The sequence below is a fragment of the Opisthorchis viverrini genome (assembly GCF_000715545.1).
Source record: "Opisthorchis viverrini unplaced genomic scaffold opera_v5_102, whole genome shotgun sequence".
Taxonomy (NCBI): Eukaryota; Metazoa; Platyhelminthes; class Trematoda; order Opisthorchiida; family Opisthorchiidae; genus Opisthorchis; species Opisthorchis viverrini.
In genome coordinates, this window is record NW_008751761.1 from 958,856 (window position 1) to 984,602 (window position 25,747).

At 43.0% G+C, this 25,747-nt stretch overlaps 1 protein-coding gene across 1 annotated transcript in view; it reads right to left on the reverse strand.

Annotated features, from left to right (window-relative positions):
* T265_05535 (hypothetical protein) overlaps positions 1–25,747 on the reverse strand; it is a gene marked incomplete at both ends in the record, with an annotated part of 143,346 nt that overhangs the window by 80,716 nt on the left and 36,883 nt on the right. Inside the window, 2 exons of the mRNA XM_009170569.1 lie at positions 7,205–7,474; positions 17,361–17,708. Coding sequence (XP_009168833.1) covers positions 7,205–7,474; positions 17,361–17,708 — 618 coding nt within the window. The remainder of the gene's footprint in view (positions 1–7,204; positions 7,475–17,360; positions 17,709–25,747) is intronic.

Sequence of the window (25,747 nt, forward strand, 5' to 3'; positions counted from 1 at the left end):
GAGGACACATCGTCCACGAAACAATGATCAGGTACGTATCCTGCATACCGCCCACTTTGCGGATGACTCGTAAATCCGCTGCCCGTGCGATTTATTCACTGTGAGCGCTGGCCAATCAAAACGCGAGTTGCTACCTATCATCAGATTGGTGGAGAGAATCACGTGCCTGCCCTCTTGTCCAGACTCTGGGACCGTAAACCAAAAGCGCGTATGGAGAGCTTCGAGACGAACGGTGCCCTCAGTTAGTACTGACTGAATGCGCAGAAAATGTGATCGTACGACCACAAGACTTGTCTGAATTTGGTAAATAAATTGAGGCGGATTTGACAAACGTTGCCCCTATATTTGATTCTGCAAAAGGCTTTACAACCACACAGACTCTGGGTACGATTTACGCTACGAATCGCGAATAAGCTGACGATATTACTGAGAAAATTATGGATACTAGGAATTCAGAATTTTTAGCCATCTTTCCTCTCACCTTCGTTGGATTGTGGACCAGCGATAATCGAGTCACCTCGACCTTGTTACAGGTCGAGCAACTCCAATGTTAGTCGACCGAGGATCATTATTTTGGTGACAGTTCTCACGAAATTCTCAGTGACCACTGGGAAGAAAAATGGCTGTTCACAACTAAGTTTAAAAAACTCATTGGTTTAATAAGTGACGGAAGCCAAAGTGCAAAGTATCGCTTATTATGACTGCCATCTTACCGACGTGCGAATGTGACTTGCGAGGTTGTGAACTATATTTTTTGGATTTTCGAGCAATTCGGTGCTCGAGGTTCGAATTCGTGACGCCGAGTTGATATGACAAAACTTCTGATCCAAATTGTACCTTTTGGTTGGTCAGATGAATGTTCACCTACATTCAAAGTTGGCGCATGAGAGTGATAAACATGCCAGCTTGTATTCTCACCATATAATTCCATTCAGATGGAAGACAACCATTACCGCGAGGTGTACAGTGAAAGTCAACGAATGTAAAGTACTGCCGAGTTGTTGTTTGTTGAGGATATGTCGCCAGTGCCGAAAACAGTGAAGAAGTATCAGCTGGGTCTAGATGCCACGTCCGACATGAGTTATCTGGTTGACTGTCTCTAATAATCAGGTACATAGACTGAACGGAGTTATACATTTGAAAATAATTGGTGAGCACATCTTAAGATGGCTGCAGAGATGTGTCTTCGGCAGTCCAAGTGATGCGATAGCCCTGACTACGTCGCACCGATTCACAATGCAGCAACATTTAGTGACCAGTTTTCCATGACTCTAGTAGGTGATTGGGGTTCTGCCATGTGGAATTTCTACCAAGCTTCGTTAAATTAACAGTCTGATTCAATTTCACTAGTATTCAATTGGGCACCTTGCATGCACATAAAATGTTCCCTGATTTAATGCATCCACAACTACGGTTGACCTACTCATTCGCCTCGATCTCACGTGACGTCTTCCAAAGAATTGCGCGGACCAATGAGTGGCCTCCAAGTGACTTGAACCCGAAGCTATCCAGTTTTCCATTGTTATTGTCTGTATCTAATATCAAGGGAGTAACATCTGAACCCTAGTGGAAAAGTCAGTGATCAGGGCATCTCAAAAGTAACTTTTCAAGATGTCGAACGCCAATGGTATCTTTATAAAAGAAACTACTCACAAGGTTGGTGAAAACTCTTCAACAACCCACTACCGGTTTCACCCTTCTTGGGGCTCATCAGGTAGGCGCAGTCCCCGAGTTCCCATCAACCGTGCGTTCTACTTGGACCCAAATTGGACTGTTTTCAAGAAATACACTCATTTGCAAATCAATTTGGTTTTCACGGGAGACTCAACTGAATCTCTCGTTTATGATATTCTACAACTGAATGTGCTGCACACAGGCCGCCTCATGTTTCATTTGGCACGATATTCGAGAAATCGCAGTATATTTTCACGAAAGAAACTACTCACAAGGTTGCTAAAGACTCTTCGACAGCCCGCGACCGGTTTTGCCCTTCTTGGGGCTCATCAGGTAGGCGCAGTCCCCGAGTTTCCGTTAATCTTATGTTCTACTTGAACACAAATTGAACTGAATGCGACGAGTATACTCATTATGTAAACATACTGCGATATCTCGAATATCGTGCGGCACATTCAGTTGAAGAACATCATAATCGAGAGATTCACTTGAGTGAAAGCCAAATTGATTTGAAAGTAAATGTATTTGTCGCAACCAGTCGTATCAGTACGCTGATTCTATGTCAAAGATATCATCACCACTATCATCAGGAAAAGAAATACCAGTGTTCACATTGGGGCTTTACTATCGTACATTTACGAAGAATAGTCAGTTATACTTAAAGCCTTAGAGGAAAAAGAATAAAGTGGGTGAGGAGGGACCTTGTCCATCGCAAGTATTCCGATTTACTTACACCTTTAAGCGCTCAACTGGACAATTTAGAAACAAACTGACAACACGAGCGTCACCAAACCGATGGATTGATCCAGCAATCCAGTCAGAAATATGCCCGTATAGAACACAATCAAATGAGGATCTAAACGACTGAAGTCATGGACATTGGTCAGCGTGTCAGTCACGCGGAAAGGACCACCGGTTCAGAATTTCTTACATTGTCTGACTACTTCCTATACCAAACTGTTTCGTCAGATGATTCATGTATACAAACAATGCAACAGACTTTTCAATGACACTGTCATCCGTTACTCTCACACTGCGAGTGCGTCCGGTTGTGTACGCAGTCCAAATGTTGGTGGGAGACTTCACCAGTAAATTACGAGTAGAAAGACAATGCCAATCAAACGTTTCGCTAACTAATGTTGGCTTTCTCTGCGTAGTCTTCAGTAAATCAAATTTTCACATCTTTGGATGCGTCTAGCTGGGGCTTTTCGACGCACGATGAGTGAAATTTCATTATGGAGTCAAGAAAGTAAACTTCAGATGTTTTCGTACGCATGAGATAGTCAGACACAAATGTGTCTGCCAATGTTCGAGTTTATAGTGCGGTCTGAGTCAGAAACCTTGGGCGCTGTGAGCTAAGAACCTTGAAAACTCCCAGTACTGACCATCGGTGTTTTTGGAGCACTGCGTGGACCTAGTTTGAGCATCGGGTCAGTAATGCTGAAGTACGTCAAATGGTTTTCGGATGAAATAACACGTCCACGATGGATGAACTGATCACACTCCTAGGTTGAGCTGGCTAGATAGATCACTTGCCTAATCGACCGACTTCCACGTATGGCCCTTTCAACACAACCACGCTGGGGGTTAAATCGAACCAGGGGAGGTTGAACAATGACTGGGCGGCGAACTACGCAAGCTATTGCTATCCAACTTAGCTCCGCTTGACGGTGCATGTATTCACGCACCAATTATATCAGCTGTCATCTTCAGTGCGTGATTAGTCAACCGTATCTCCCCAGATCATCATATAAATATACTACTGTGCAACATGTACGCGGTTTAACGATAATGACGACGATATTTCCTGATAGAAATTAGTTTACCTAATGGCTATCTGCTAAAATTACGCAGAATGAAGTTTTATACATCTGCACAACCCGCCTTCCTTTTCATTTTAGCATCACAAAGCTCCCACAATCCATTTTAGTTCCGCAATCATGGTAGATTCCCTTTCTCGAGCCCATCCTCAAGAAAGGTCACCTTTCAAATCAAACCATCTTTAGTAGGTTCCGGGAAATTGGAAAATTGTAGCAAGTCAAGTCCATCAAACTTGAATAGGTTGGACACATTCTTCGTCTTCTAAATTGAGTTATCTTCAGGGTTGTTGCTGCTCCCGAAGCACTTTAAGAATAGCTCTGTGATCAACCCGTTTAACTATTGATATGTCAACCTAATGTCATTTTGTCCTTTCTCACGTGATATACCAATTGCATTCTAGTATATTGGTCGTTTTTTTCGGGATCGCTTGTTCCGTACTTGTTCCTTTTGACAATGACAATGCCTGCGGATTTAATCTCAACCAAGCTTGTTCATCATACGATGCATCTGGTGTTTCCTTACGTGAGAGATCTGCTTGGTTTGCGTCTACTGAAACGGCCTCGAAGCAATTTCAGAAGCATCTCGCTACTTACAACCCACATCTAAGAGGTTTAACCTTGGAACGCCCGCACATATCCCTTCACGGCTTGACATGACAAAACGTGATCCGACACAGGTTCACCAGTATTGCGTTTTACTACTTATCAGAGCCGAGTAGTTAAAAATGAAATAGTAAATTCATCTAGTCATTGTTCGTGTTTCCATCAGTCGGAGCACAAATCAAAGTTGTCCCTCAAGCATTTCTTAGTCAGTTGGCTGTATTTAAACAGGACTGCGGTTCACCAGAAGTCTGATAAGCTACAGCGCCTCCTCAACTTTTATTTGACCTTAAGCAACCATCCGCCTTTAGGTGATACGGATTGCTGCGCACGAACAATGGAATTAACTCAATCCGGTTAAATTAATGAAAACTTCAAATGCTACAAATTCTGCATACTGATTTCCTGAATTTTTAAATAGCCGGGCTGTCTGAGGATTAATAACGATGCTTATCACCCAAGTTGCAGTGTAATTACTGATCCATTACTTCCTGTAGACTGACATTTTTTGGAGGTAGTAAGTCTATTTTTGACACATCGTTTTTATGGAGACAAATAAGCATGCTAGTAAATCATGTTTTGTTCCACCAGGTAATCACCAGATTCATCCCAAGTTTTCGTTCGTGTTTCGTCCCGTGTTAACCTGATCTGATGAAAGACATTGGGTTGCCGAAAGTTGTTTCATAATTCACGACCGGCTTCGTCCTATATGGAAGTTATTTTGTAGGCGAAGCCTCAGACTTTCCATCAGACATGTTTTACCTAAAGTTAAACACTGGACTCAGTTCGCGAATCCGCACGCTTATTTGATTTTACGACGGACTCAAGTGAATCCAATCTGAAGGCCTCGTTTGTGACCTTTTTCCACCGAGCGATCTGCATACAGTCCCCCTCGTGTTTCATTTGAGACAGCATTCAAGACATTGCAGCACGTCGCCGAGTTGAGTCTCTCTTTAAAGCCAAATTATTACGCGAATAAGTATTTTTTGGACTGAGTCCACTTTAAGGTCAAGGGTTTACGGGAACTGTGGAAGCGGGGTCACGTGATAAGCCCCAAAAAGCGCGAAAACCGTCGAAAGCTGACAAAGAGTGCCCAGATATCTCGAATACCTTATCAAATGAATCGATTGGAAAGCATGATGAGCCATTTTTGGTCTTGCAACTCACACCAAACTGGTTAGAGTAACAAATTAAATAGCCTTCTTGAAGAATCCGGTGCTTATAGTTCGAGACACATCTATCAGAGGAATAACGTAGGCATTCGGTGTGAATTCAGGTGTTTCCTTCTGGAAAACAGTTAGCACCAGAAATGTTTCTCATACGGCCTTTTCATCTTTAAACGCTGGTGGTAATGGCTAGTCAATTAGTCATGAAGTACCGGTATAAATCCTTTCAGCACAACTGGTGATAAAACACAACAGAATTATTAAAAGGTCTCTAAGAAAACTATGAAGTGCAATAAAACCAAAATTGTTTTTGTGTGAACAATGAATCACAATAAGAAGTACTCGATTCAAGATTTAAGGACACTGTGTAAACCGTCGCTAAATGTTAGCGAAAAAGAACATGGCTCCGATCCATTGCAAAGGTCCTTTTCAGAGCGCTTGCTACATGGACCAATCAGCAAATTATCAATAACTCTGAGAAGTTGTACCCCATCGCCCTTAGAGCTGGCATTTTCACTGTCGGGCTATCGGTCTTTAATCTGATTTTTTATAAAAGATATAAAAGAGAGTTTTCGCAAGGATTTTTTCAGATTCGTCTTCTGCAAGAGAGAGGGGACTAGACGGTTTTTTGTAGTGATGCCAAAACATTTACATTTTTAACTACTCTTAACTTTTCAGTAATGAGAAGGCTCCTTTATTCCCCGGTAACGATTGGTGGCAAAATTCCATTGTGGAAAACTGCTGTTTACAGATAAAGCGAACATTTCCGATCAGTGCGACATCATTCCGTTGTACGGACTATATTTTGCTTTTGTTCGGTGTTCAATTATCTGTTCTGTCCCTTACCTTCCCTTGATAAATTTAAGGTGAATATCTTTCAACTTACAGCGTCATTCAGTGCAGTACTTGCCATTATGAATGTTCATTTCAGTGGAGCGAAAGAACCTCGTTGATTATACACAGTTTTATATCACAACTTCACCACTTTGATTTAGAGCCAGGCAGTAAATACAAACGCTTCCCCCCTTGAATAGAAACTGTTTTCCCTGCGGAAACACTCATGAGGTAGCTTGAGATCTCCATCGATCTTCATCCTACAAAAGAGACCTAAATTCCGCTATCAATATAAGATACTTTGCGGTCATCACTTTGATGCGGCTTTTCAGGACAAGCAAGCCGCGGATTGCAAGTAAGTATGATGCTAAATCTATAGAACAACTCAGCTTTTGTGGGTTGTAATGAGTCATCTAAACTGAATTTTAAGCAGGCCAGTAGTAGGTTAGACCAGCACCTTCAAAGCTTACAGAATTTGAAAAACTGAATGGTTTTGTTTGGTTTGGTAGGATTTAGCTTACTAAGTTAGAGATTTTCTCAAAGAAAGACGGGAAAACCGTGGTACATTTTTTCATCCGGCGCACACCAGCACACATCATATGCCTTTGATCCGTTCATTCAAAATATGCTTGCACCAAGTTAGTGTGTATTTAAGCTGATCAGCACAGATGAAATTACGTGATAATATAAAGGCTGATCGGAGGTAGAGATGTTGGTTAGAGTCGATACTATTACTACAGTTAAATTCAAACAGGAGTAAGCATGCAACTGGGTCCAAGAAAAATTTACATCCAGAATTTCTTGAAACCATGTATTCTGCTGCTTTTTAACCTGTATGAGTTGGGGCACGAATACTTGTGAAGAATTCCATTTTTATTCAGGATTATCGTCCGGGCGACAGCTTTCCCGTACGGTGATCCCGGGTGATCCAGGGAAGCGTATTCACTGGAAACGCTCAAGTAACTGGGACTTGACTGGACGATATAACAAAACTCCTCGCCTTAGATGGATTTTAAGCTTGTACCATTGAATGATACCGCAATGTGCGACTTATACTTGCCCCTTGAAACAACGCCGAACTCAAATGGCTAATTCACTTTATCCACTTACCACAGTTGCCTCGATAAAGGATTCGTTTTGGAAGTTGCGTGACGCACATGGATTTCCGCAGATAACACTCGTTCGAATACGTCTCACCATCCGTTCCACAAACGGGATCTGGCCATTCGTTCAAACAGTTGATATGTTGGCAATCACATCCGTTGAAGGGGGCCGGTGCAACGTGACGCCAGTTGTTAGACGGGTTGGTAGTTGGGCATTTGGCACCGTAGTTACACAAGTTGTTTCCATCGCACAGAGCATAGCTTTGTCTAGTTTGTCCTAAGCAGAAAGGAACGAGGAAGTTCATCTATCCTACCGCTCAATGGCGTTAAGTATGGCAGCAAAACCAAAAGGGGGCAAAAACTCCCTTATTTTGAACTACTTGGGTTGGACAAGTAGCTAAATTAAACAGAACAAAGCTGGAACATCTGAAGCAGACCACTGTGGCTTGCCCGAACACGTCACTTTGTGGGAAAGCTAGTGGTGCTCGTCACAGCGTGTGGGCGCATTCTTTCGTGAAATGAAATTTAGTGTTGCCACTGGGTCCTAGATTACTCGGCCATCTGCATCGCGAGAGTAAGTCGGTGCACTGACCGCTCCCATATACATCTTCGATATAGTGTTTTCCGCTATTAAGAATCTAAAATTAATGTGTCCTATTTTACTGATAGCTTTATTCCATATCGGACTTAAACAAATGTTGAAATACATCACAAACAAGAGTATATCTTGACACCGTTAATTTGTTTATTATTGTTGATGCTCTTTTCGTTCTTGTTGTCGACTTTGCTGGTGAAAATTATCACACTGACGTTGATGGCGGTGACTTTGTTGGTGTTGACGAAGAGGATGATGATGATGACGATGATGAAAGCAGTAACAACATAGTACTAAAACAGAACGATTTTAAGTCTCATACTTGGTTTGCTTACGTGGTTACGGCTGTATCCTTCAGTCAGTGGCCTATTGCATTAAACCATTGCCTCTGCTGTGTGGTTGTCATTTCCAGCAATGGTGGACATAAGCAAATCGATTTGTCTTCAAAGCAACGATTGGACCATGGCCTCTAATTTGTGGCTGCCGTTTCCCTGGTCATATTATTCTTGATGAATGAAGTTGTATATATAGGTTAGGACCATGGCATTTCTGTGCTGTAAGACTGACTGACTGTGTACACAGTGGCTTGAAGGTAACTATGTGCCATAATCCCCATAAGTGTTGAAAGCAACAGACCAGTAGCACACCTGGTGTCTAACTGCCATTTAACAGTGAAAAGAATCTTGGAAAATGGTGTGACAAGTTTGCACAATCAACCTTTACGAAGCCGTCAAATTACATCAACCAACGAGTACCGTTATTCGGTGAGATATGACCAACCCAAGCTCACCGACCATGAAACGTTCCTGATACGGTCAAGTGCTTGACCTGCGGTTGATAAATTAACTGATCAACTAATGCACACACAAAGAAAAAGGATATAGCATCCTTTTTCTTTCAGTCGCGTGTTCAACAGCATGTGATCAGGTGTTGACTAACTCCTCGAGTGACGACTTCTCAGGTATTGTCTGGGGAATGTGATTGGTGAGGGGACACTGCGTCGAAAAAAGTTCTACATGTATTTTGTTTAGCAAAGAGAAGGGTCACCTCTCCGAATAGCACTCACCTCAGTTGGTTGAAGTTTTTTTGCGAATAACTTTAACCCCTTACGGAAATAGATTATAATGAGTAACTCAGTCGGATTGATCCGGTGGTCTGCATCGATCTGGTGTCTGGCGTTAGATTTTGTCACGTGTTAGAACGCGCCAAATCTTCTGCAGATTAGCAAATGCTCTTTGGCTTGATGAGGAAAGTTAGGAGTCGTTCGACCCATTTATTCTCTGGAGCATAAGCAGTCAAACTAGGATATGACCATTAGGGAGTCACGCATCGGTACTTTATCATCTCACGGACTCTCTCATGCAGACGGCTCATGAGACTCCTTTCAGACTTCAAACCTATGCTTCCCAACCCCCGACGAACGTTTATACTGTGGTCGTACTTTTCTTATGAAGTGCTATGAGAGGCACTTGTTTGCAAACTTGTGTAAGACCTGCTTTCCTAAAAAAATCATGCAGTTTCTCAGTGCGTTTGCTTGTAGCGCAGTTTCATCTGATTAGTGGGGTATTAGCAAAGGCCATATTAGACTCAATGAGCACAAGACACTTTCTCAAGAACGAATCAAAACAGATATACGCTGATCGCTTTTGAGATTGAAACTTAAAATGACCTACAAACTGTTTGTTTCGATGAGGTTTCCGCACATTAAGGACACGAATATATCTAAGTGCACCAGGTACATTTTCTCATCACCCACCTACTGGGTGAACTCTGTCCCATCTAGTAAACCATCCGATCTGCACTCATGAAACCATTCGGTGTCACTTGTCCCATAAAGAGTACTACACACAAGGTTGCTGAAAAACACTGACACTCCACGACTGGTTTTGCCCATTTTGAGGCCTGTCATAAAACGGACGATCCAGTTAAGTCTCGGTAAAAATCAAACTGATATCCTAATGAGTGTACGTGCCGTACAGGGTGTCTCGTTTTAAATTCATACTCTTATGAGCGTGAAACAGAGAGCCCCGTGTTCATCCCACCGACAAACGACCGTGAGCGGCTGATCAGCAATTTGATTGAACGGGATATAGCATCCCTTTCTTTCAGTCGCGTGTTCAACATCATGTGATCAGGTGTTGACTAACTCCTGGGGTGACGACTCCTCAGGTGGAATGTTCACTCGTCGCGTGAATTACCCTCCCAAATCTGACGCATGGCCAGAAGAAGTTCAATGGACTGCGAGCGAAGGTAATGACTAGTTCTGGTTTTGTCAAACCTTGGGAAAAATTGTCAGAACATCAGCTGATGGCTTTTTGAAACTGATATCGCCAGTATGAATACTAATAAAGCTATTCCAGTACGTTCTAACAAACCTGTAAGATCTGTTAATTTGGTATCATGAGTGACTTGTTGAAGAAGAAAGTCACACCAATAATTACGCGATACATCCGGTGTGAAGTTTTCGCCCAAGGAACCAATAACCGCCAGATCACGTGATGCATACCAACCGATCGCAGGACATTCACAACACCGATCGGTTACTCCGAGCCAAATGTACAGATTTTGCCGATTCCTATCTTCCTCGAGATTTCGCACGAAATGCACTTTTGTCCTCATTTTAATCCAGACACACAGGTGTCGAATGAGAGTGTATTTGCGGTGCGTTATTGATCGATCCGTTGTATGTATCAGTTTATTCGACTTTTCGCTGAGTGTTATCCGGCATGCTTGTCTAATCCATCCTCAGTCGGAAAGCACAAAGTTGAGACGCACACCGATGGAGCTCTGTTGCATCTCGCGCGCGCTCAGTTAAAAAATGGTGATTTCACAGATACCGACATCTGATCTTGTTGAGATGTCACAAAAATGACAAGAATAACACGGGGCCGAACGAAGGGAATGCGTTCGAATTACGACACCATGATCTAAAGTTGAAATTTTTACCGCGACTACTTGTTTAACATGTTATCCCCAGGAGATATTACGTATTTCCGCGTGTACCACAATCAATCGTATAAACGCGCAAAAACCTGACGACACGTGACATCGCCTGAGAGACCCAACTGAATCTCTTGTTTATAACTTTCCTCAACTAACTATGCTGCACCAGACCGTCTCTTGTTCCAGCCAGTATAGCGATACAATGTATGGACACAACACGCTACTCATAAGGTTGCCTCAAACTAATCAATATTTGGATATTTTTCCCGCTACCTAACTAAAAGGTAGCCTTCTCAAGCATTCAAATTTAAGACAATTTACTATCTCACGTGCCTGTTGTTCCAAAACCACTGTCATGCTTACTATTTTCCATGAGCTGATTAACTCACTTTACCTATAGGGACAAAGTACCCCGCAAACACCTACACCAAGTTTTTTGAAACCAAAACAAAGATGGTTTGCTCATCTATCCGACACTGATAAGGACGCTTCTTTATCCGCAGTTGAAATGAAATACCAAGGGATAGCGCTGTGCCATAGACTGAACAGACAATCGGTAGAACGTCATGCGCATTGGGTCGCTTTTTTAAAGCGATGGCGTTGTCGCGAGGTCTGAAGGGTACGAATTTCTGATTGAGTTCGCTCGGCTGGATAAAACACCATACTTCGAGTAAGACCTGACCCTCGTCTAAACCGCACTCTAACTACTGTGGCCTAAGATTTCTTCAATGGAGTGCCTCGGATCCTAGACAAATAGCAGACGGAGACGACTCATGTCATGTGACATCGAGCGTGTGATCGAACGGACCTGAGTCACGCGGACCGCAGCGACACTGATACCGATAGGTTTCTACCGTTAGATCTGGTTTGTATAACTGCCAGACAGAGGTGGTTGTTCCATCATTCCAACTGCACCGCTGAGGTCACAAATTTTGTGACCTCCCGGTGAGCCCCAAGAAGGGTAAAATCGCTTCTGGGTCTTGAAGAGTTTTCAGCAACCTTGTGAGTAGTTTCGTGCATGAAAATATGCTGCGATAGCTCGAATATCATGCAACCTGAATCAAAAGGCGGTCTTGGTGCAGCACACTTCGTTGTAGGATATCATGAACCAGGCATTCCGTCGGGATCTAGACGAGTCTCCTGTAAAAAGTAAACTGGTGTGCAGATTTTGTACGATTTGGATTCAAGTAGAACGTGAAGTTCGCGGAGATCCTGGGACTGCGCTTACCTGATGAGCCGTAATAAGAGGGAAACCAGTGGTGGACGGTCAAAGAGTTTTTAACAACCTTATGAGTTGTTGTCATCGAGGATGAGTGAAAGATCGACCTCTAACTTGCCGCTATAGCAACCGCAAGTAAACTTATTTTTGTTCTAGAAGAAGCCCTAAAGATTCGAATGCGATCTACTTTCCGACAAATACACTTATTCGTGTATCCGGTTGGTTTTTACGGAAGAGTTACCTGAATTTCAACTAAATCTCTGGTTTATGGTTTTGCTATGCACTATTTTCAATCGAATAAATGTCAATAAGGCTTGAAACTCGTCAATAGCCCATTCTGGTCACGATGAACAACAATCTGGCAAACAAACTGACATTACTTGGGAGCCAACAACGACGTCACTCAACATAGTCCAGAGTTTATCGGTTTCCACCACCCGAGGTTCGCCGTATTTTTGGGCTATGTGTAAAGATCTTGAGAGCAGCGCAGCTATCCAATTTCTCGAATGACAAAGGTGGTGTAGTGTGTTGTGAACTAACAGCGGAAATCGTATTCATAATTAACCTACTGACTTTGAGCAAACATGTCGATGAAGCAACAAATACAGTTTTCAAGCAAGGAACGGTTATTTCCCACCCAAAATTTTGAAACAGCCCATCCTGTCGTGTGATTTAATTCCATTTGGAAGTTCAATTTCCATAATGTCAATGATCAGACCACTCGGATAAGTCTAAAATTAGATCCTGTTCTCATTGTCTGTTTTCCAGTCGTCCTCAGGAGACCTGAGATTCATGGCATGGTTACTGAGCAGATCACGTTCTGAAACGCATGAACGACCGATAACAACCGAGCCGATGACAGCTCCACAAAATTGACGAGGCTGAAAATAGAACGATCACATATCCGCTTTACTGACCTCGATCTGGTCAGATAGCCCTCATCGATGTACAAACCGGTAGGTAACGCCTGAACAGTTTGCACTGGGTGCATTGGGTGTGACCATTTTTGTTCGGTGGTGAACTCAGTTGATTTGTTCCGTGAATCTCTACCACGACCAGTTTGTCTGTCTTCAGGCAGCACGGAACAAAGAAATTCCGTAGCCTCATGGATGAGAACAAGCAATTTTCAAACAAAAGTCACTCGGAGCAATTTTTGACGAAGTATGTGCGGAAATAAGTACTGATTCTATCCTGGGCGAAAGGCAAAGACAACCAACTGTCGGATGAACACTCAAGGCCTGGATTCGTTCAATTCTGGCGCCAAACTTTGACAAATTGAAGCATCACCGATCTCACTTCATGGTTGACTTATGAAAAGATCATACACAAGCTTGTACTTGATGTATTTTAGAATTTTCTTGTTCCGGCGCCCGGGTGGAAGTTTTTTTCAGGTTTAGGCATCACACGGCAGCTTCTTCGATCCACGCAGCAGTTCTTCATCCAACACACCGATTCCATGAAATAAATTCATCTAGCTTAGTCTTTTCAGTGACCCTTTTAGTACGCGACCTGACTGCTAACTCTGGTGACTCACCGAACCATTTAGGTAAACGAAACGTTTAGTGCACTTAGATGTATGGCCGTAAAACAGGAATGCGTTGGACACACAACGAACCTGGGGGCAATGGGTGACTGTTCACTTTACCCATTGACAAAAGTGAACGCGTGGAACACCTAAACCGTCGTTAATCAAGTAAGGGAATTTCTGGCCCTCGACAAACACTGTGACCATTAAGATGCAAGTAACTGTTAGGTTGTAATGCACTACTCATAAGATTGATGAAAATTCGTCGACACCCTTACGAGTAGTGCAATACAAATATGCGTGTATCGCGATATCTCGAATATCCTAGCGACTGAAACATGAGGCGGCCTGGTGCAGCACATTCAGTTGCCTGAGAACATCACAAACGGGAGATGCAGCTGGGTTCCAGGTGAGTCTCTCGAAAAACCAAATTAGTTTGCAAATGAGTGTGTTTCGCTAAGTAACTGTTAAGTTTGTGATTACCTTGAGTGGATGAAGCACTGAAGGCTGGATTAGAATTCCTTTGGGTAACTTTATTAAAGAAAGCTTTCCTGCCTAATTTATCCATTCACTAGAAACCTGATAGGTATATAAAGTTCGTGAGAGCAGGTTTTGCACAGTAGAGTAAAACAGTGTGAATTTCATATCCCTCAATGAAGAACCAGTCAAAATGGAATGCTCATCAGGAGACCCATGGAAAACCATTTTTGTTTCCATGCACAATCTCTAGTCCTGTTAATTGGGAGGCGATTTTTCAAACCGCACAAATACAGAACGTAAAGTGTTTTTATTCTGCTACTCTAGTGTTGGCCGTATTCAACACCCTTCGAATGACTTCAGATGTCCCTGTTTTGTGAGGGATAACTGCTGTTCCGACCAAGTATTGGTCTTGGTCTCAATATCTGTCCTGGTTGTCACTGAGTCTCTCCTGTGCTGCGGTTTGGTCGACCTCCACTGAGCACGCTGAACTTAGCAGACTAGGCATTGCTGATTCGATCGCCTTTTGATGTGCAGATGAATATTTCGATACCGCACCACCATCTGTTACTTTTCGCTCATCACTAGTTTCTTGTTTCCCGCCACTCTTGTGCGTCACTTAGTCAACGAAGGTCAGTTGGTAATCAATGCTGAACTTAATGTGAGGCTTTAAAGTGATAAGATATCGAAAGAAATTGCTAACTTTATCACATTTGATCACAAAGAACGTGTCATTTGCGTGAACCAGAAAACTCTCGGTGGACACAGAAATCTGTTCAAAGTCCTCTACATACATTTGTCACACTACAGACAGTAGAATGGTTTGGTTTAGCACAGTTTGTAGGATGTCGTATTAATGTAGTCAAAAGGCCTTTCCTCAAACGGGAGCTGTGGCAAAGCGTTTAGTGCATTCCGAGTAGTTTGCGTGGTTGGATATCTTTAAGGTTCCTTCCTCTCTTTCAGAAAGTAGGGATACGTTTGGCAAGGCTGGCTAATGCTAGGAGGGAGAAACTGGAAACCAGTAGAACACAGACCAGTTAGGCGTCTGATAAGAATATCGACAAATATAAGGCTGAACAGGTGAACATGTTCGCGCTTGAGTGATGTGAGCAGAACGCCCGACGCCTCGAACGATGACCCAGGACAACTGTTCAAACGAAAGTCATGTGAGTATGTATTCCACAAAAACATCCTGCAACCACCAACACCTGAAGTATAAGGCTGCCTTCAGTCTCTACTGAAGAGCAGTCTGAAGAAGCAGGTAAGAACAACGTTCTTGCAATTCGGGGTAAACTGAGACAAACTATAAAGCTAGCGGCATTGGTTACATGAGAGTGAACGCAGATTATTCTGTCAACAAAGTCATAACACAAGTTTTTCGGCACACAGAACAAAGGTTTTAATAGGTTTCATAAAGGAAACTACTCACGAGGTTGCTGAACACTCTTCGACAGTCCACGACCGGTTTCGCGCTTCTTAGGGCTCATCACGTAGGCGCAGTCCCCGAGTTCCCATCAACCTTACGTTCTACTTGAACAAAAATTGGACGTTTTTCAAAAAATACACTCATTTGCAAATCNCTACTTGAACCCAAATTGGACGTTTTTCAAAAAATACACCCATTTGCAAATCGATTTGGTTTTCACGAGAGACCCAACTGAATCTCTCGTTTATGCTATTCTACGACTGAATGTGCTGCACACAAACTACTGAAAAGTTTGCTGAAAACTCTTCCACAGCTCACGACCGGTTTCACGCTTCTTGGCGCTCATCAGGTCGGCGCAGTCCCCGTTTTTCGTGTTTTGTTGCGTATAAAGGAAAATATACTGCGTTTTCGCGTTTTGTTGCGTATGAAGGAAAACATACTGCGATATCTCGAACATCGTGTCAACTGAATCATGAGGTTTCAAAGAGCTTTATTCTACGTAACCGACTCTTTCGCTGTGAAGCAAAGCTTAACCCTGTGTCTTGTTTTGATCGGAGTTCTACTGCTCGATGACTGGACTTTTTTGCTCGCTGAAGTTAGGTTAGGGTCTGTTAGCTTCTCATTTATGTGTTTTCCTTAGCCGATGTTTTATTGCTCATCTTTCTAGCGTCTAGACCCAGCAGTTTATGTGTCGATCTAATTTCGGCTTGATTTGTAAATGCAGTGACTATTTACAATGCCTGGCATTGCGGCAGACGATACCATACAAAATAAATTCTTTCCACCACAATATTACCGTATTGTTTTACGTCACATCTGGGCGTTTTGTGTACAGAATGCCCTTGCAAAGCGACTCCATCCTCAGTAAAACCAATTAAAAGCCATAAATTTGCTGTTCAATGCCATCAAAGTCATCAAAACCGGTAAATTTTGCCACAAGTTTATAAAGTCCCCTCGGGCAACTTATATGCCTACACATCTATGTTCATTAGTAGTTTGATGGTTTTCCATTCGTATATCCGCAACCCCAAGTTTCCATGTCTGGAGCTCTGTCAGTCAGATGTAGACAAACAACACGCCGAGGGCAGTTCTATGAAATTTGCCATACGTTTATTAGCCTAATGCCGTTTGTATGTTGATCAAAACAGGAGTGCGATACTCACGAGGTTACTGAAAACTTTTCCATAGCCCACGATCGGTCTTGGAGCCTATCAGGTGGGCGCATTCCACAAGCTTTCGTCAACTTTATGCTCTAAATTGGTAGAAAACCGCCAAATACTAATTCGATTTTGACGGGAGACTCAACAGTTTGAGGACGAAAATGTCTGTAGGCTAAAATCAAACGCCTTCGCACTCGGAGTCGCTAGAAAAGGAGTTCTGGCTAACATGCCTTTTTACTTATCAGTTTGGTGCTGACAAATATATATGTATACATACGTATTTACATACGTATACATACGTATATATATCACGGTCAGAAAAGTAATACACGAATAAATATTTCATCATGTTAGTGTAATGGTGATACTACTGATTGGGGTATGCGAGCAGTATGTTTTCAGGTAAATCCTCTCTATTACGGAATTTGTGGAGTCACTCTGTTGCATCTGCTTGCAATTGAGTAACAGTCAACGAATATTTAGGAAAGTTCAGGAAGACGCTTTCCAGGGGAAGATGGATATTCGGTTTTTTGTATGTGAGAGTTTTGCTCCCCAGTCCAATATTTTGTAAGTGTTAAGTTGGTAGTTTCTAATAAATAACTCTGCAGTGAAGGCCTTCTTCCTTTCAGTAGTACTCAATTAATTAATCAGTTTGGTGGTTACAGTTTAACTAACGTAACGTAATGAATATCCTAACAAAGATGCAGGTTCAGCGATCCGGCTTTCTAAAGGAACTACGCCCTCTCGCCTTCTGACAGGGTGCGTTCATGTTGCGTCAACAAAAAGTAGGTTTTTTTAATGGTGAGATCTCGACTTACTTGCATAGTACTGATTCAAACACTTGTTAGTGTAGTCCACGTTCACCATCACTGGTCGACTTGGGGAATATGGTAACAAGCTGCCACCTGCGCATGAACGTTTCCTTAGAAGGCATTCGTTCTGGTACATAACTCCATCGGTCCCACATACAGGTCGCAGCTCCAAGGAACAAGGAATTGGGTCACAGGGGTTGAGATTCCTCCCCTGTTGTTGTGAAACGTCTGCATTGGGAGAGGATATAAGGGCTTGAGCTCCGTATCCGGCATCCTGCTGAAGACGATCTTCGAATGGCGATTGTAGTGGACTACCGACTCGTGTACCTTGTGGAGGTTTTGGTTTGAAAACCGCTGCGAAGCAAAGACATAAACGGAAATAGATATTACGATTGGTCACGCAACTAATTATGGCCATAGAGTTACTCTTCCGGAAATTTGAGTGTCAGTAACTCATAGACTAGCTGGCCAGAACTGACCAGACTGAATTTATGCCATCTAATATGTCATGCATAAGTTATAACTTTGATAATATTTTTCTTCGAAAATTTGTGTAGCCCCTAAGGAGTACTTTCTATGCACAGGTTTAGTCGGTAATCGAAACGTCCGGTTCGGTTTGAAAGAGGATGTCTGAAGCTCAATGTCGCAGGACTGGTGGCAGTTTTACAACAGATAAATAGGGTTTCTTTCATCTTGCCGCAGTGAAACAAAAGGGTCCACGTCAGTGTTTTTTTGTGGCGTTATTTTGGTTTACAAGGGACTTTGTATGAACAGAGGTAACCAGGTATGGTTGCTTAATTTATGTGTCGTTTCCAGTAAAAGTCCCGACTGGAAGTTGGTTTTCCAGTGAAGACTACAATGTATAGGAATCCACCATGAATGGTAGCTCATAGTCAGAAGTAGAACGTCCTGGAACCAGCTTTCGTTAAGGATCCACGTGTTTGTGTGACTGTAGAGTGATACAGGGCACACGTACGTAATGGTTAGGATGCACGCACATCGCCGCTCGCCGGTCGAGAAAGCAAGCTCATTTACTAGCTACGAGTATACCTGTAGCGCATGGTGTTGACGCGCACCTTTTTCCCCAGTTTACGAATGACGCCTCCCTCTCTAAAGACCAGTTTTGAAATGTCAATCTAGGAGGGTAGTTGGGCTTTCAGTCGGGCACATAGTTATTACTTCTGGTCTTCACTGACTTAACATTACTTGGGGTATTTTTTATCATCAGCACTGCGGTTAGCACGTGACGTCTCCGCCATCTGCGATCAGGATGCATCCCACCCTCAAGATTTGTTGTGACACAATGCCATCCTGGATACAGTATTTACCAAAATACGCCTAAAATCCTCTTGAAAAATATGGTGAAAACATAACCTATCAAAGGAGAGACAAATCACACAAACTCAAATTCATGTCATCTTAAACAAGGGTCTTTATGTGCCAGCCTACCTGAAAATAAGCTGCCCCTTTAGTGTATCACGTTTTTTCTCAGCTACTTACATTCAGAGGAGCTACTGTACGATAAAGGATCCTGACATGCTCATGCACGCATTTTAACCCAAACAATCATAGTGAGAAATGAAATTCATTGTACGATTTGGATCTTCCCGTTCAGAAATATTTGAAAGCTAATGACGTTTCACAAATAACGAGCAAACCATATTTTCTCGCACTTGTCAGCACAACTCACGCCTACATACCAGCTCAACCGATTACATGCGTGTTTGTATATCCATCCTTACTGATCGTTCGTCACGTGATTGATTTAGCGACTGGCTCAGTTCCATTTTCCACTCAATATGCAGCTTACATTTTTTTCGTGTTATCAGACGCGGGGAAAATCAGTGGTCTCTCCCTCCGGGTCGCTCTACAACACGTACCGTGTACACGAAATACTGTTTTTGAAATTAGCCCTTGTCGATGTCATAGCTGAGGACCTTGTTATCCTGTCAACTCTACCTTAGGATGTCACGGCATAAAACCGTGTACAAACCAGGACAATCTACGAATCGAGTTGCTACCACATGTTGACTACTGGTGCAGGCAGTACCGGGACGAACCATGACTCATCCTCCCGGTATTTGTGCCCCCAGTCTGCTGCAAAGTAAAACCACAGATCACAAAGTTTTAAGTCAATGGGCGGTCATTTACCGACAGTTTTGTGTATGGGTACGCTGCTTGGCAGCGTTTTGTAAAACACTGGTCCCACAGAACTGTAAAGAAACACTTCACGGGAGTGCAATATTTTTTCCTTAATGGTCGAGGAGCCCCATAGAAATGTTTTTTACAAAAACCCCAAGCACGGTAAATAAGTGGTTGAGTCAACAACGGCACTTCACTCAGCCCAATCTGCTGTTTCTATGGGAGAAATTTAAAATTTGGTCTGTAGTCTGTTTTTTTTTTCGGAAAGACTGTTCAAACCTCCAGAAGAAGCATGAACAGTGGAGATTTTTCCCGATGGCTGGAGTTCAGAAGTGCTCTAGACTCTGGAAATTCGAAAAATCCAACAGTCTCTTCCCGCACAGTTGCATCCAGAAATAGCAACTCACCATCCAAATTCTCTAGGGCTTAGGCACTTGGGTGCTCGATCAAACGGAAAGGATCTGTGCGCTTCCAAAACTTCGGATCGTACTACAAGATATGGCTGCCAACCGATGTCATTGACGTTCTTGTTGTCAGTTTCTATCCAGATCACCTGAGTGAATGTCTAGAGGTATAAGTACCTCGGAATGATTGTGATAAGCTAGCACTAAGTCCCTTCCCCATCCACCTTTACTCTTTTCTTTACAATAAGGGTTTCAAATAAATCATGGTTGTACGGCATTGAAGCATCGGTATTGAACATTGGTGTCATGCTGTCGATGATGATGACGATGACAATGAATTTATGCTTAGCTCCATGGCATGAGCCGCAAAATTAGCCTTGTGTTGTCTTGGAATTGCCATTCACAAAACTACAGCAGAATTCACGTTATTTGTCGTCAGATGAATATTTGTGCGTTGACAGTTGTTTTCAAGGTCACGGTGATGACCACAACTCATCGTAATCCCTATTGTTTTTGCTCATCTTTTGGTATAAGTTGGTCACAACGTCAGGAACCAATATAAAAACGTTGTTTTTCCGGGAAAGTGGGTTCCCTTGCCAGATGGATAGTGCGCTATGGGCGATAAATGGTTGATAGCTTAAAAGACCCATCAGTGATCGCAGGTGATCATGACAAATAGCTAGAATGAACAGCGTAAAGATAGTCAAAAAGGACAGGGTTTGTAGTGACGCAGAAAAGCTGGTTGAATGGTCAGGTGAACAACAAATCATTCAGGCAGATGCGTCTATTCTGTGCCCGAACCAACCCGTCAGCAATCATAACAGAGTCAAGAAAGACACAAATGGTGCAGTTCTGAACTTTCGATTTGCGATACTCAGTTGTTGGTGATTCTCTCAAGTGCGCTGAGATGGTTAGGCTGAAAACTTACTTGAAAGGAAGAAGGCCTTCGCTGCGGAGTTGTTTATCAGAGCAACACCAACTGAACGGTAGCAGACTATTGGACAGGGGAGCAAAACTCTCATGTGCATCTTGCTTGCAAAACAGAATGTCCATCTCCTCCTTAAATGCGTCTTCATGAACTCTTCCAGATATTCATTGACTGTTAGTCAAATGCAAGCAAATGCTACAAAGCAACTCCACCAATTCCGTAAAAGATCTCACTTTTCAAGAGACCCGAAGCGGATTTACGAGGAAACATGCTACCCGGATGCCTCATCACTAGTATCCACCGTTTCACAAGGTCCGCTGTTTGAACCCAACCCTGTCCTCTCGACTGTTTCTACTTGGGAAGCTATTCAGTCCTCGTGCTTCCTTCAGATGGCCGAAAAAGTGTTATGGCTAACTGACTATTTTTATTACTATTGTCTTGATAAAACTGGTCATTTGCCGGTGGATGTAACAGGCCTCTTGAATAGCTCGGCCTTAGCAATATTGTCACCTGGTTCACCAGGCCAAACACAGCTAAAATGTGCTTCCATCTGACCATTACATTCTAACCCATTCTACCAAGGTATTATTTTAGCCCGTTCATTATTGTTTTACAGGGAAGACATACCAAGTACGCAAAAAGAACAGAAATGGTCACAAGAGTATATCATACTAATGAGTGATATTCATCTGTCTTTAAGTTTTCGTCTGGAACTGCGAAAAATTAATGGACTCAGTTTCAAACTTTGATTTGTGATGCCTCATGAAGATACAGTACATGAATCCGAGTGATTTTTTCGCCGGTCTAACATGTATCCCCCCGGAGGTGGGATGAAATGTAAGCTTGCGAATTTGATGTTCATATCGTGCTTAAAAGGCCGACAGGGATGAGGCAGTTGAAAGAATTTTATGTTCAATAGCCAGCTGGTGAATAAACATTCATGAGCTTTCGGGCACTTTAAAACACGCATGTTGTGATTTGTCAAACATACCTTGAGGACAAGCTCAATCGCGGCCTTGTTGGTGCCAAAAATTAGGGCTACTAAGCAACCAAACGGCCAGAAAAGCAGCTGAGAAGGAAATAAATAAAGTCTGAAAATGCTGAAGACCATCCAGCTAATGTACTGACCTTTAGCCAGTTCAGAAGAGGAGAAATTACTGAGCTTTAGCCAACAGGATGCAACAGTCCTTTTTAAGAATATTCGAAAGATGACCACTAGGTGAAACAGAAACTATTCAAGTGCGCTGGAAACTGTTATGTCTGCTGATTCGCCAATCCGCTGTACCTGACTGCTGACCCCACTCCAGTGCCTGGTGCCCGAAAAAAGGCTTACAGAAGTGAGCTCAACAGCTATATTCCGAAAAAGCGAGTGGGGAAGCGTGAGTGCGCGCGAGTGCGAAAGTGCAACGGCTTCAAGCTATTTACTGAAGGATCACTGTCTGAACTCGGTCCAACGCTGACGCACGCGGACTGGCTTTGGTACGGGCTGTGACGCGCCGCATATTGCGGGGGTGTTGCCTGACCTTGACCAACACTGACCCGTTACAAGGCTGTGACGTGCTACTTATTGAGGGGGCGTTGTCTGTTTGGTCAGCATCTAGCGGAGCTAGATTGGTAGCTTGACTGGTAGCACCAGCTGAACCGTGTTGTCAAAGGCTGAACTAAATCAGACCGCTCAAGAGGACGGTACCATTGGACATACTAGATCACTGAAAACCAATTCCTTTCTTCATTGACACTGGCGTGTCGCGGTGCTCCTCAGTGATTCCCTTTTCTCTCTTCTTCCTGTTTCACACGCATTCCCCTTTTCGATTTTTTCATTTTGATGATGTTGCGGCACATCCAACAGTTTGCCGCTAAGACGCATAGTTCGACATATGATCAGCTCTGAACAAGTTCGTGGATTTGCGTTCAAGTAGAACATAAGGTTGATGGAAACTCGGGGCTTGCACCTACCTGATGAGCCCCAAGAAGCGCGAAACCGGTCGTGGGCTGTCGACAGATTTTCAGCAACCTCATGAGTAGTATCCCTCATGAAGTTCACGGATTATTTGTTCCACAACGTGCTCAGACGGAACGGAAAATTGTAAGCAGTGATTCTGGAGACAACGTTATTAGGGCATGCTTTGATACTTTCGTTTCACACTTTCAATCAAGTTTACCTTTCCAAAGCCACAAAGTCCTTGAGATCACCCTCTCCTTGGGAAATTTCAGCTCGGTTCCCAATATTGGACAAGTCCTCTTCCACATTCAGTGACTGACGTTTTATCTGTACGCATTATTATTATTGTTTTTTTTACTGAATTCATCCTGACACGGTGATGTTCTGTTCCATCTGTGTATTCTCCGAAAAAATTGGGAAGGCCTACTCCGCTGTTGCGAGACCATTGAAAGAGATTTAGACATCTAGTGGAATCACAATCCTGCCGCTGCACCTGAATTTATTGGCCTGGATGAAGTAAAATCTTTGTTCTTACAAAAGGACGAATAATAAATCATCTGTTGCTTGAGTTTATTTTCTTATTACTTCGTTTTCTTCATACCTGTCCATTATTTATAGATATAGGACACAGTTACACTTCCCACTGTGTTACTCCACTCAAGGTACACAAATCTTTATTTTTCAAACGGGGCTTCCTCCTGTACTAAAACGCTGAGAGGCACCGTACATCTGTTTCAGCATTATTTTAAATCATCAACAGTGCGTATTTCACGAAAAATTCCAAGTTTTAAATCTGCGACCTTTCGGCCAGCGGTAGAACAGAAGCGGCTGGGCAGTGGTGTGATTAGCTATCCGTTAGACGGGATATAGTATCAGTCGTCCTTCAATCACAGAAACTACATCACGTGGTTATACGTTGACTGGCTTTTTGGGCGAAGAATTCTCACCCGGAATTCTTCTTCTGAGCTATAGAGTGCTGGTAGGTTGATCTCAGTGTGGGGAGTTTTGGGACTCTTCAATGGCTTTTTAAACCGAAAATTTCCCGGCTTTCATGTTGGAAGCCACTTCTGGAAAACGACCGTTCAGTGTTGACCTATCAAAGTAACTGATCGCATATGGTTTTGCTCAATCTTCTGTGCCGATTTTTAGAAAAACGCTGTCATCACAAAACTGCCAGGCGAAAAACGGACTTGGTGGGTTTTTTCTCGATCCTTCAGTGACTACTGAGTCTATTGGTCTAGCTGACACAGTGTTTTAATTTCGTTTTATTTCGTTGATTACCAAGGTAACTAGTCAATAAACAAAGGCTCAGGATGATGTCCTCATTGGGACTCGCCAGGCAGATGTAAAGGGATCGATTCCGCCACTCCCCTCAGCTTATTGACCTCAGGAGCAAGTGCTCATCGATCCGTTTGAACCAGATGAGAATGTCGTCAAGTATCAAGTGACGTGATTGGATAGTCTGAAGACAGACCGGTCACAATGCAAGTTGCCTGTATATCTATTGGCTCTCACGAAGTACTGGATTGTTACTAATTAAGCGTGCGTTTCCAAGGCTAAATGCAGGGTCGCATGATGTGTCTCTGGAAGTTCAGTCGCTGAGCTGAATGGGTATTCAGTCTCGGGAGAATGGGACTTCCATTGTGGTGTCAACAACTTCGGAACTGCCATTTGCGAGGTGATTCTACTGCATTGGTCGGTCCACCAATATACTAATGTCCCAGTGGGTGCCGTTTCTAGAAACTTTTATTCATTGTGGTCCAGAATATGATAGGCAGGCATTTGTAGACGAGATGAGTCCTATAGGGGAATTTACACACTAGTTCAACGTTTACAAGGCATTTTTGTACTGTCCTTTACTCAAAAATGTGGGGAAATGTCTAGCATTAATCTGCCGAGTGTTGGCCAATCGATAAAAGAGCAGCTCAACTTGTACCAGATAGTTTGCATCGCACAGACCAATCCTGCAACGTCATGCCTTAGTCAGCCGCAGTTCTGATGCGCTGTATCCGAATAATCAGTATCGAATTTTGTGTGACCATGACTGTCCTCAAAATACAAATTTTTGAGTGTACTACTCATAAGGTTGCTGAAAATCCATCGACAGCCCACGACCGGTTTCGCCCTTTTAGGGGCTCATCAGGTAGGCGCAGCCCCCGAGTTTCTGTTAACCGTATGTTCTACTTGAAAACAAATTGCACGAAATAAGCGAATATACACTCATTTGCAAACTAATTTGGTTTTTTTGAGAGACTCACCAGGAACCCAGCTGAGTCTCACGAAAAACCAAATTAGTTTGCAAATGAGTGTATATTCACAAATTTTTGAGGTTTGGACCAGTGTGATTTCGTAATCGTGGTGGGCTAAACCACCTGCACAGTACAAAACCCCAATGCTCATAGTGAGCAACTACCATCTGTTTGTTTTTTGTCCTGTTTAAGTGTATGACGAGCAAACATTGTGGTCTTAATTCTCTGTTCACCATCCGAGAACTAACATGATGAGGTTCTGTCACGCTTCTCGCAATGAGGGCTACTCACCTGGAGTATCAGATACTTACGGAACAAGAGTTATGGAGCGCATGGGATTACAGCTAAAAGTAAGTTGCTAGTAACCATCACACTACGCAACACACACGATCTGCCACCTCTGAGTTCTATCACCGTGTGACAAAACAAGAGATGTGGCTTGATTAATCAACCTTGTAGAGAATGTTTTAAAATGATTCATGTTCCAGATTGTTGCTTGCTGTTTGACAAATATCATTAATTCGTGCAACAAGTCTGAAAAACAGTGCAAGTTAGACATAATACACTACTCATAAGGTTGCTGAAAATTCTTCGACAGCCCACGACCGGTTTCACCCTTCTTGGGGCTCATCAGGTAGGCGCAGTCCCCGAGTTTCCGTCAACCTTATGTCCTACTTGAATCCGAATTGGACTGTCTTCGGGAAATACACTAATTTGCAAATCAATTT